Source organism: Clinocottus analis, unplaced genomic scaffold (assembly GCF_023055335.1).
Source record: "Clinocottus analis isolate CAN_PGR_092001 unplaced genomic scaffold, fCliAna1.0.p SCAF_18, whole genome shotgun sequence".
Lineage (NCBI taxonomy): Eukaryota > Metazoa > Chordata > Actinopteri > Perciformes > Cottidae > Clinocottus > Clinocottus analis.
Genome location: NW_027175909.1, coordinates 10,834,367 through 10,847,194, shown reverse-complemented (window position 1 = coordinate 10,847,194; position 12,828 = coordinate 10,834,367). Strand labels below are relative to the sequence as shown.

At 38.6% G+C, this 12,828-nt stretch overlaps 1 protein-coding gene across 2 annotated transcripts; it reads left to right on the top strand.

Moving 5' to 3' along the window:
- The first annotated feature begins 10,592 nt into the window (after positions 1-10,592).
- On the top strand, positions 10,593-12,161 carry si:ch211-161h7.8 (thiosulfate:glutathione sulfurtransferase). 2 transcript variants are annotated; one of them, XM_068582114.1, is made up of 5 exons: positions 10,640-10,768; positions 11,084-11,179; positions 11,282-11,404; positions 11,488-11,650; positions 11,907-12,161. In XM_068582114.1, exons 2-5 carry the CDS (start codon positions 11,173-11,175, stop codon positions 11,959-11,961), a joined length of 348 nt encoding a protein of 115 aa, XP_068438215.1. In that variant the 5' UTR covers positions 10,640-10,768; positions 11,084-11,172; the 3' UTR covers positions 11,962-12,161. The 2 variants fall into 2 exon arrangements, with proteins under 2 accessions (XP_068438214.1, XP_068438215.1); XM_068582113.1 differs by lacking the exon at positions 11,084-11,179 and having other exon boundaries at positions 10,593-10,768.
- Positions 12,162-12,828: the final 667 nt, after the last annotated feature.

Sequence of the window (12,828 nt, the reverse complement as noted above, 5' to 3'; positions counted from 1 at the left end):
CTTACAATAAGTGCATTCAACCATAAGTACAAACTCAATCAAGAAAGTACAATCTTTTTCAATAAAATTAAACTACAAAGTGATGTCAATCATACATTTAGAGACGTTAAACATTCAATGGGATCAAATTGACCCCAAAGATAACAGGAGGGTTGTTAAAGTAATAGAGTTGAAGATTGCCATCTAAATACATGTATACTAAGTCACTATTAAGTAATGCTGTATTATAGTTTTTCTCCATTTACACACAAAATGAAACTATGCACACATGAAAACAAAAATACTCCAGACTGCTAAACTCTATTGGAAGTATAAAAAGTTAAATGACTCATTATTGAGTATTAAGTATTCATGCATTAAAGGTGGGGATGTTTGATCAACACAGTATTATCTAAATGTGTAATCGTGCATTATAAGGTACAAATTTACAAAGTAACAAGGAACTGAAGTCATCAAATAAATATTGTAGAGTAAAAAGTATGACGTCACAGGAAATGAAAATACAATACAAGTACCTCAAAGTTGTTTCCACTACAGCCATCTGCCTTATTGCGTAACATCCCTAATGATTCTGTGGCTGAAGGGAATGTTAAGTGGAAGTTCATTCCAGAAGTGGACAACATTTACCTTCAATAGCGTCTTAGGTTGGGTAATATCTCTGATCTTTTCTTTTGACTAAGCTTTTCATTCTTAACACCCACCTGTCTTGGGAGGGATATAACATTTCTATCATGTAATCAGGTTTTCTAGTTCTACCTAAATTGACTAAATCGTATTGTCACTTGTGCAAAAAATCACACAATCCATGTCAGCCTCCAGCACACAGGTAAATAAATAAACAGAGGCTGAAGGAAAAACAAGCGATGAAAAACCCAATGAGGACACCTGCTGGAGAACAGTGACAGGCATCTGATTAGTCAGGATTAGTGGATCCACCTTTGTAAAACAGAATCAAATGGGCCTCCAGTTCTATTTTCAGCCACATGATCCAGTTTCATATCATTGTCTTCAGGCTTTTGAGCTGAATCGGTACTGACGTCAATAAAAAATGGACGGATTGCGGATAATGAAAGTATGTTTGTTGTACAGGCCGGAGTCTGTTAGAGAGTCTTTCACAAGCAAAAGAGCAAAGAGATGAGAAATGCAGACAAATATGAATTATCTCCAGACCTCATAGGCAGTTTTTCACAGTTTTTACTAGTGGGAGTATTTTTGCAGTTAAAGCTGATCTTTGTGTGAAGACTTCTCCACGGCACTATGGGGAGACGCTTTAATGAGCACTTAAGTTCATCAGTGATAATGAGGCTTCATCAGAGATGTTCCCTCACAATGGCTGAATTATGCTGTCAGATGGGGCAGAGCTCCCCTGGGGAGATGTTTTCACTGACCCACTGGGAGGACAGGGAAGACAGTTTGGGAAGATGAAGTGAAGTGTACAAACCGAAGTGTGTTGCTCGACTCTAATCCTCTAAAAAGATGAAATGCACAAATCCAATAAGGTTTCTTTCTTAACTGTTGTTAAAGTTTGATATGGATGTGGATTTCCTGCACCAGAATGTGTGACAGACCAAAATATATTAGAAATAATGCCCCTTTTTTTATGGTATTGGGAAAAAAATAGCAAATATTGAATTTGAAGAGATATTTGAGATCATTAAAATTGTATTTCCTGGTTGAGATTTAGTTCATTCTAGATTAAGTTTAAATGTTGTATATAGTGGGATCATTTGTTCAAATCTGCGTAATGGGTGGATTTTGGTCGAACCAAGAGAAATAGCCTCGATAACATTGTGATAAAGATAACACACATGCCTTGATTAAATGACTAAATTGTTTAGTTGGGTTTCTAACTGGTTGTTGTTCTTTTTTTGTCTTTTTAAATAAGCATTGGCCGTGACTGAAATGTAGCATTGATTAAAGAAAAACATGATAATCCTTTCCAACCAGAGGATGACGACAAATGCAACGTTTTAACTCCAGGAAAAACTAAACTTATGCCAGTCGACCAGAAATAGAGATAAATGTGACATCCTGACTGTCATGATCAAATTCGATGAGCCCAGACTACCATGTCAAATTGTTATAGGGCGTATGAGTAATGAGGTTAAGCTATACATGTGTCTCCACCACTAAGGCAAGTGTGAAAAATATGATGACATTGCAGCAAATTGCAAAGGCATGCAGAGATGTGAAAGGTGCGCAGTCGAACATGATAATGGTAAATTTAAAGAAGGAGCTAAATTAAAGTGTTGTAATTGTGAAGGAGACCATAGCTCAGCCTATGGTGGGTGCAAAGTCAGCGAGAAAGCGGCAGAGGTGCAACGAATTACGGTGTTCAGGGGGTTTCATATATGCTGAAGCAGAAAAGAAAGTGTCCAGGCAGACAGATGCTCCTAAATCAGTTGGATGAGAGAGCAACTAGCAACCTGACAATAAAGACATGCTCATTGTGGGTAAGAATGAGTTTGTATTGTTTATTGTAGATGTGATAAACTGCTCAGCACTGACAAGCAAAAAAAGACTGAAGAGATTAAAATCATCATGAAATCAGCTGAGAACTCTACGTTTTAAAAAAAGGGAAGCAGTGGAGGAAGAGCAATAATACAGATGCAAGGGAGGGTGTAATTTAGGAATTTATGGATAATAAAGGAAGTTTGTAATAATGATGGAAAGGGCAAAAGATAAAACAGTACACATAATTTTAAAAAAAACTATAATCGCAGGTGTTAGTTCTTAGAAAGTTTGGAAGCAGTCAAATGATCGGAATAGAGATACATTAAGATAAGAGAGGGAAAACACCAAGGACGAAGTTGGCTGAAGCTGACGCATTTCAAGAATTAAATGAAGTTCTGTCAAGATAATAGGAAATAATATAAAGTAATATACTGGTGTGGAAGGAATGAATAAAAAAGTAGGTTACAGCCATTATACAGAAAAAAATTGTAACACTTTATAAAAACTAAACGCTATTTACTCATGCTTCATGGTAAATGGCGTGTAATTATTATAAAATATTTCAAAGAGTGCAGGCGACAAACAAAAAAAGAGTGTGCGGTGGCGGGATGATAATTGTAGTAAAGCAATTCAAATGAGAAAAAGAACAGTTTAAAGCTCACCACCAAAAGTATGACAAAGAAAATAGGGGATTAATATCAGAACTGATTAATGGAAAACATAACATTACATTGGGGAATCTGTCGAAAAGTAGACCGTATCCTAATTAATTACTGAAGAGCAACAAGAACTAGAAAATTTCGCAAGAAATTTTGAAAGTGTGGCTACTACTGCCGTAAGACCTCGCAATATATAGCTTTTGTTTCTGACGCCCGTCTCTCCTCCAAAGCACTTGAGTTGGTTTGTGTGTTAAACTGATTGGCTGATATGAAGCACCTGTGTGCTGCCGTCGTCATGGTGACCAAGTGAGCGCCAGCAGACTGATTAGAGGCAGACTGGACTGTGGACTTAAGGAAATAAACTACTGAACGTCCTGAACACACACAAACGTATATGAAATATCATATGACCTTATTAATGATCACAGTGTTGACAACTACACAATATAAAACACACGTAAACGTCTTTGTGTGTGTCTGTGTGTGTGTGTGTGTGTATGTGTCTGTTTGTGTGTGTGTGTTTGTGTGTCTGTTTGTGTGTGTGTGTGTGTTTGTGTATATGTTTGTTTGTGTGTGTGTATGTGTGTCTCTGTGTCTGTGTGTGTGAGACAAACAGACAGAGAGACAGAAGTCATCTGTGTTGTGTGTGCGTGTGTAAGTGTCTGCGTGTCTGTTAAACTGCCCTAACGAGAACACCTGTGGGTCGCTAGATCAAAGGTTGCCATGGTGATGACTTCAAAGGGACTTCCTTACGCTGAGCTTAATAGACCTAAATACTGTGGAACTCCTTTCAAGCTATTTAAAAAAAATGGTACTTTAAAAGCCACTATTGCTTCGATATCGCATATTGAGCGTTAGGAAGACCTGATGAACAGATACTGTGACTGGCGAGTCTGTACGATAAAACATGTGTCTGTACGGGCGATTTACAAATCAGGTACGAGCTTCAGGGGAGACGTGGTTTTGGAGGGAGATTTAACATGGTGGCGGATGGCAGAGCGAGGTGGACTTTCTCTCACATTCAGTCCGATTTCAAGACGTCTGAGTCCGTTGGATTCCTATCGACCGCAGTTTATGACAGAAGACAAGATTTCCAACGTTTCTATCCAACAATGGTGTATGAAGAGTGAACATTGTGGGAGTAAAGACAAAATACGTTTTATTTTTTTAACAGTTTCTGTCGCTTCTTCTCACTCTGTTAATTGGCGCGCCACCCTCTACGAACGTTTCGTGAAATTTTTTTTATGTTTTTTGCATTTTTCGGGAAAACGTACGGGCGAATCTCTTAGAAAAGTCATACCTCACGATTCCCGCGCAAACCGCACGTTTCGATGTAATTTTTGCGCATGTGCTGGCAACGCTCTGGGAGGAGTAGTGGTTTGACTATAAGAAGAATAATAATAATAACTAGAAAATTTCGCAAGAAATTTTGAAAGTGTGGCTACTACTGCCGTAAGACGTCGCAATATATAGCTTTTGTTTATGACGCCCGTCTCTCCTCCAAAGCACTTGAGTTGGTTTGTGTGTTAAACTGATTGGCTGATATGAAGCACCTGTGTGCTGCCGTCGTCATGGTGACCAAGTGAGCGCCAGCAGACTGATTAGAGGCAGACTGGACTGTGGACTTAAGGAAATAAACTACTGAACGTCCTGAACACACACAAACGTATATGAAATATCATATGACCTTATTAATGATCACAGTGTTGACAACTACACAATATAAAACACACGTGAACGTCTTTGTGTGTGTATGTATGTGTGTCTGTGTATGTGTGTCTGTGTGTGTGAGACAAACAGACAGAGAGACAGAAGTCATCTGTGTTGTGTGTGTGTGTGTATGTGTTTGTTTGTTTGTGTGTGTGTGTATGTGTTTGTTTGTTTGTGTGTGTGTATGTGTGTCTGTGTGTGTGAGACAAACAGACAGAGAGACAGAAGTCATCTGTGTTGTGTGTGCGTGTGTAAGTGTCTGTGTGTCTGTTAAACTGCCCTAACGAGAACACCTGTGGGTCGCTAGAGCAAAGGTTGCCATGGTGATGACTTCAAAGGGACTTCCTTACGCTGAGCTTAATAGACCTAAATACTGTGGAACTCCTTTCAAACTATTTAAAAAAAATGGTACTTTAAAAGCCACTATTGCTTCGATATCGCATATTAAGCGTTAGGAAGACCTGATGAACAGATACTGTGACTGGCGAGTCTGTACGATAAAACATGTGTCTGTACGGGCGATTTACAAATCAGGTACGAGCTTAAGGGGAGACGTGGCTTTGGAGGGAGATTTAACATGGCGGCGGATGGCAGAGCGAGGTGGACTTGCTCTCACATTCAGTCCGATTTCAAGACGTCTGAGTCCGTTGGATTCCTATCGACCGCAGTTTATGACAGAAGACAAGATTTCCAACGTTTCTATCCAACAATGGTGTATGAAGAGTGAACATTGTGCGAGTAAAGACAAAATACGTTTTATTTTTTTAACAGTTTCTGTCGCTTCTTCTCACTCTGTTAATTGGTGCGCCACCCTCTACGAACATTTCGTGAAATTTTTTTGACAGTTTTTGACGTTTTTTGCATTTTTCGGGAAAACGGCCGGGCGAATCTCTTAGAAAAGTCATACCTCACGATTCCCGCGCAAACCGCACGTTTCGATGTATTTTTTACGCATGTGCTGGCAACGCTCTGGGAGGAGTAGTGGTTTGACTATAAGAAGAATAATAATAACTAGAAAGAGCATTTCCTGCTGAAAATGCGTTGGAATGCAAAAAGCTGAAGCTTATAGCTGAAATATTTGAAAGAAATAGCTGAATATAGCTGAACATAGTGGAATATAGCTTAAATTAGCTAAATATAGCTAAATATATTTGAAAATGAAAGAATAGCTGAATATATGTAAAAACAGCTGAATATATTAATATAGCTGAAAATTGCGGAATAGATGAATATATAAATAAATAGCAAATCATTACTGAAAATATAGAAAAGGCAAAATACCTGCTGAAAAATGTTACAGTTCGAAGTCATTTCATTGAACTGTTGAAAATCCTTGTCGTTTAAATGTATAATTGGAAAAGTTGAAAGGAAAACTGCATCATCTAAATCAGGGGTGTCAAACATACGACCCGGCCCGCCACAGTGTCCAGTCCAACAGAAGAAAAAAAAAAGTTTTTTTGAAAAATTATAACCTGTCATAGGTGGGGTTTGAACCACTGACCCTTTGCTCCTAAGGCGGAGTTGCTAACCACTGATCTACAGGTACAGTTGGTGAGAGACCTGATATTACTGAGTGTCTACAAAACCATCCGTCAAACCTCAGAACGTGAACGTCTGTGACGCTGTTAATCCTGACGTCTATAACCAAAGTGACCTGCACACACGCGCGCGCACACACACACGAACGTGCACGCGACCATAATAACACGTTCACGCGCGAGCACGGCCGTTCATGTGCGCGACCCGTTCGCGTGTGCGGCCGCTTACGTGCCTGCTGCCTGTAGATGCACAGACCAAAGGGCTGCTGCTGGGGACGGACCGGCTCTCCCATTCAGTCGGACCTCAACACGTCTTATCTGTTGGATTCCTATCGACCGCAGTTTACGGCAGAAGACAAGATTTCCAACGTTTTGAGCTATAAATTATGTCCAAAGAGTATACGGTTTGGAGTAGAGAGCAAGTTTAAAATATGTGTATCGCCAAGTGCCCTCGCTCTGGAGTCTGACGTCACCGCTGTGAGCTGCCCAACACACAATAATGAGAAAGGCAGAAAAGGTGCAGAAAAACTATAAAACGAAAACGCCTACAGTTAAAACACTATAGGAGATATCAAAAAGATGAGTAATACAATAACAGCTAAACGTTTTGTCAACATTTTAAAGGTGGAATGGTGTCTCTAGTTGAAGGCATGACAGAGCATTTCCCTTTTGCAGTTGAAGAGTTGAAAGCGGATTTGAAAATGTTCTTCATTGGAAACCATTCTTTTTTTTTTTATAAAAAGCTGAATAATTTTGAAAATTGAGAAAATATGAAAAATGTAAAAGCGTAGATTAATAGCTAAAGGTTTTGTCAACATGTGAAATTTTAAATATTGTCTCAAGCTCAACGTATGAAGAAACTGTAAACGTTTGAAGTTGAAGATGATTTGAAAATTTCCCCATTGGGTCCCATTATAAAAAAAATCATAAAAAGCTTAATATTTCAAAGATTTGAAAAGTCTGAAATATGAAAGGTCTTAGCCATCGTGTCCTTAGGTAACTGAATATTTTTATAATTGAACTTTTTTCTGTAGCTGAAAATATGAAAGAGTTGAAGAGGTCCAAAATACGGATGGAAGAAATAGAATAATAACTAGGAAGAGCATTTCCTGCTGAAAATGCGTTGGAATGCAAAAAAGCTGAAGCATAAAGCTGAAATATTTGAAAGGAATTGCTAAACATAGCTGAACATAGTGAAATATAGTTGAATAAAGCTTAAAAAAGCTGAATATATTTGAAAATTAAATGTATAATTGGAAAAGTTGAAAGGAAAACTGCATCATCCAAATCAGGGGTGTCAAACATACGACCTAGCCCGCCACAGTGTCCAGTCCAAGAGAAGGAGAAAAAAAAGCTTTTTTTTAAAAAAAAAATGAAAGTCAGCCATAGGTGGGGTTTGAACCACTGACCCTTTGCTTCTAAGACGGAGTTGCTAACCACTGATCTACAGGCGCAGTTGGTCAGACGACTGATATTATTGGGTTGCCGTGTGTCTACAAAACCATCTGTTAAACCTCAGAAAGTGAACGTCAGTGACGCTGTTAATCCTGACGTCTGTAACTGAAGTGACTTGCACACACGCGCGCGCACACACACGCGAACGTGCACGCGACCATAATAACACTTTAGCGCTGCCGTTCGCGCGGCCGTTTCACGTTAGTGAGCGTTCACGTATGCTGCCGTTCACGTGCGTGCACGGCCGTTTACGTGCGCGACCGTTCACGCACGTGCACGTGCGCACCCGTTCGCGTGTGGGGTCGTTCAAGTGCCTTCAGCCTGCAGATGCACAGACTAAAAGGCTCCTGTTAAAGAGTTGAAAGCGGATTTGAAGATGTTCTTCATTGGAAACCATTCATTTTTAATTTGATAAAAAGCTGAATAATTTTAAAATTTGAGAAGATATGAAAAATGTAAAAGCGTAGATTAATAGCTGAGGGTTTTGTCAACATTTGAAATTTTAAATATCGTCTCAAGCTCAACATATGAAGAAACTGTAAACGTTTGAAGTTGAAGATGATTTGAAGATTTCCCCATTGGGTCCCATTATAAAAAAAATCATAAAAAGCTTAATAATTTGGAAATTTGAAAAGTAAGAAATATGAAAAGGCATAGCTATTGTGTCCTTAAGTAGCTGAATATTTGAATAATTGAACTTTTTTCTGTAGCTGAAAATATGAAGGAGTTTAAGAGGTCCAAAATACGGATGGAAGAAATAGAATAATAATAATAATAATAATAATAATAATAATAATAATAATAAGTTTAATAAAGATTTGAAGAACAATAGTTGGAATGCTTGCAGCATTCCAACTAATAATAATAATAATAAGTTTAATAAAGATTTGAAGAACAATAGTTGGAATGCTTGCAGCATTCCAACTAATTAGCTAAATATAGCTAAATATATTTGAAAATGAAAGAATAGCTGAATATATGTAAAAATAGCTGAATATATTAATATAGCTGAAAATAGCGGAATAGATGAATATATAAATAAATAGCAAATCATTATTGAAAATATAGAAAAGGCAAAATACCTACTGAAACATTTTACAGTTCAAAGTCATTTAATTGAACTGTTGAAAATTCTTGTCGTTTAAATTTATAATTGGAAAAGTTGAAAGGAAAACTGCATCATCTAAATCAGGGGTGTCAAACATACGACCCGGCCCGCCACAGTGTCCAGTCCAACAGAAGAAAAAAAAAAGTTTTTTTGAAAAATTAAAATCTGTGATAGGTGGGATTTGAACCACTGACCCTTTGCTCCTAAGGCGGAGTTGCTAACCACTGATCTACAGGTGCAGTTGGTGAGAGACCTGATATTACTGAGTGTCTACAAAACCATCCGTCAAACCTCAACGTGAACGTCAGTGACGCTGTTAATCCTGACGTTTATAACCAAAGTGACCTGCACACACGCGCGCGCACACACACACACGAACGTGCACGCGACCATAATAACACGTTCACGCGCGAGCACGGCCGTTCATGTGCGCCACCCGTTCGCGTGTGCGGCCGCTTACGTGCCTGCTGCCTGTAGATGCACAGACCAAAGGGCTGCTGCTGGGGACGGACCGGCTCTCCCATTCAGTCGGACCTCAACACGTCTTATCTGTTGGATTCCTATCGACCGCAGTTTACGGCAGAAGACAAGATTTCCAACGTTTTGAGCTATAAATTATGTCCAAAGAGTATACGGTTTGGAGTAGAGAGCAAGTTTAAAATATGTGTATCGCCAAGTGCCCTCGCTCTGGAGTCTGACGTCACCGCTGTGAGCTGCCCAACACACAATAATGAGAAAGGCAGAAAAGGTGCGGAAAAACTATAAAACGAAAACGCCGACAGTTAAAACAATATAGGATATATCGAAAAGATGAGTAATACAATAACAGCAAAAACGTTTTGTCAACATTTTAAAGGTGGAATGGTGTCTCTAGCTGGAGGCATGACAGAGCCTTTCCCTTTTGAAGTTGAAGAGTTGAAAGCGGATTTGAAGATGTTCTTCATTGGAAACCATTCATTTTTTTTTTATAAAAAGCTGAATAATTTTTAAATTTGAGAAAATATGAAAAATGTAAAAGCGTAGATTAATAGCTAAAGGTTTTGTCAACATTTGGAATTTTAAATATTGTCTCAAGCTCAATGTATGAAGAAACTGTAAACGTTTGAAGTTGAAGATGATTTGAAGATTTCCCCATTGGGTCCCATTATAAAAAAAATCATAAAAAGCTTAATAATTCAAAGATTTGAAAAGTCAGAAATATGAAAGGTCTTAGCCATCGTGTCCTTAGGTAACTGAATATTTTTATAATTGAACTTTTTTCTGTAGCTGAAAATATGAAAGAGTTGAAGAGGTCCAAAATACGGATGGAAGAAATAGAATAATAATAATAAAAAGTTTAATAAAGATTTGAAGAACAATAGTTGGAATGCTTGCAGCATTCCAACTAATAAGCCCGCAGGAGAACATGAAGTGTGCTTCCAGCATGGGGTCTATGACCCCATGCGGCTGAAGCCACACTTAATAAGCCCGCAGGAGAACATGAAGTGTGCTTCCAGCATGGGGTCTCTGACCCCATGCGGCTGAAGCCACACTTAATAAAACAATTTATACAACAACAATCTGCCAATCTCTTGCTCGACCCTCCAGTCCAGTAGGTGGCGCTTATGTACCGCTCAGGTGGTTTGACAACCACCGATATAAACACCAAAGAAGAAGAAAAATGTTTTCACTTCGCAGCAGTCTGCGCGTCGCACCTGTCCTCATTATCATGTTGTCTTTTGTTCTGTCTCGAGGTTTCTGCCAGGCTGTGGCGGGAGTGAGAGCCACGTCTTGCCCGACCCTTCGCTCAGTTTCCCGGGCTTTTACAACCTCAAGCCCCAAATGTGGAGAAACATCCGAAAGCGGTAAAACACATTTCCTGGTACACTTTGTCTGTCCCCAACAGAGGTCACGTTAATGTCGCTGTATTCTCCCAGTTGGCCTCCGGGCTTGTATAGTACTTGGTTGGATATCTAAATACTACTATTGTGGCGAAATAACGCTATAAAATGCCTTTGAGTGCTTACACCTACACTTTGGGACATTTTCAGATGCTGACTGTGCATTGTCATAACGAAAGGACTGCAGGGTGTGTGTCTAGTGTTTGTCATGTTATTGTGTGAGACCGAGAATTTAGTTGACTGGCTATTTTTTTCTCTCAACTGGACCACAATGGTCAGTCGACTGGAAAAATGACGAGGTTATCCTCACAGCGTTGACCAGGCAGCAGCAGAGCTAGATTAGCACAAGTCAGGTTACTGTTAAGACAATGGATGGTAAGTTAAAAGGTTTTTACTGGCCCTTTGAGAAGAAATCAATAGTCAAAAGGTGGAATTTAGCCTCATATTAAAGCGTAATCTGTTATGTTTATGTTTAAGATTCAGTGGTGACCTACTCAGAGCTGAAGAACATGCTGTCCAGCCAAAACATCCAGCTGTTTGATGTGAGAAATCCTGACGAATACCTGGCTGGACGCATCCCAGAGGCCGTCAACATCCCACGTAAGTGTTTGCACTGTGCACAGTGGGGAAACAAGTGGTTTTCTATGTAGACTCTGATATTGTTTGCTTGTTTTGAATATCAGTGGGGATCCTGGAGGAGTCTCTGAAGCTGTCCCCTGAACACTTTCGCCAGAGATTTGAAGCGAAGGCTCCTGGGAACGATGACGACAACATCGTGTTTCATTGCAGAAGTGGCAAGAGGAGCTCCAAAGCTCTGGGTGTTGCTCGTCAGCTGGGATTTAGCAGGTAAATAAAGGCTCATATTTCAGCCCCGTTAGATGATGTGAATTCTGCTAAACCACAAACAGCGCAGTGGTGGAGCCGCTGTATGCAGCACAAAAGGCTCCTATTACGTGTTGTTTGATTATTATTCATTCTGGGTGCTGCGACTAGACTACAATGTCCTCAGGCACTGCTTTGGTTTGTTGAACGCTGGATGAATTTTAGTAGAAAAGCACAGTGATGAGAGACAAAGCTCTTCTCTTTCTGCTTCTCTTCTTAGGGCGAGGCATTACAAAGGAGGGTACAGTGAGTGGGCCGAGCAAGAAGCGAAATGAACCTGAGCCGAACTCTGTGCCTCAGTTCCTCGCTAATACAGAACTTTGGTTACTCTTACAGTCACTCATTTTATTCATATTAAATTTGACTTTATAAGTTAATAAGTAAGTTAGTACCAATTTCTATTTTTTTGCTACTGATTTTGACTCTTTGGCCAGGTTTTGCATTATGCTTTCTAACCTTTTTTAATCTGTGATTCAAGTGCTTGATGTTGATTAAACAATTTACAAATTCAAACATCTCTTCGTGTACATTTATTACATTATTATTTAGTATATATATATATATATATATATATATATATATATATATATATATATATATATATATATATATATATATATATTTGTACCTGTGGTTTTCCCAATTCCGCACTACACCCTAATGTATTATAAATAAGTAATTGTCATAGTTTACTGTTTTTGTAGTAAGCATCTTAAAGATAAGAGATGCACAATCTGAGTTTTTCAGTCATGAGTTGTGGACTTTGTGTGTCAGCAGACATCATGTACTGATCTTCTGCCAGCATGAATTGATAAGGGATCATTCAGTCATTGCTTGACCATCTTTATAAAACAAAAAGTAACACATAAATACATATATATATATATATATATATATATATATATATATATTATGTACTATTAAAATAATAAATCAAACACAAATTAGAATTAAAATGTTTATTGTAGAAGTTGACGAAATTGTTAACCTTTTTAAATGCATCAACAAATTGATCAAGACTAAAACGAAACTTTAACATAACAATACAACTGAAAAAAAAGAACTAAATGTGAACAGATACTGCAAGTAGCTGAAGACTGACCCAAACCAGAAACATTTCCTTTGTGCTCTGCATTTGGAGA

What these genes read in the sequence shown, in the direction of transcription:
- si:ch211-161h7.8 (XM_068582113.1), top strand. Translation starts at nt 10,633, where the DNA reads ATGTTGTCTTTTGTTCTGTCTCGAGGTTTCTGCCAGGCTGTGGCGGGA. An exon ending in AGAGGCCGTCAACATCCCAC is followed by an intron (nt 11,405 to 11,487) that starts GTAAGTGTTTGC and finishes TTTGAATATCAG; the next exon opens with TGGGGATCCTGGAGGAGTCT. An exon ending in CGTCAGCTGGGATTTAGCAG is followed by an intron (nt 11,651 to 11,906) that starts GTAAATAAAGGC and finishes TTCTCTTCTTAG; the next exon opens with GGCGAGGCATTACAAAGGAG.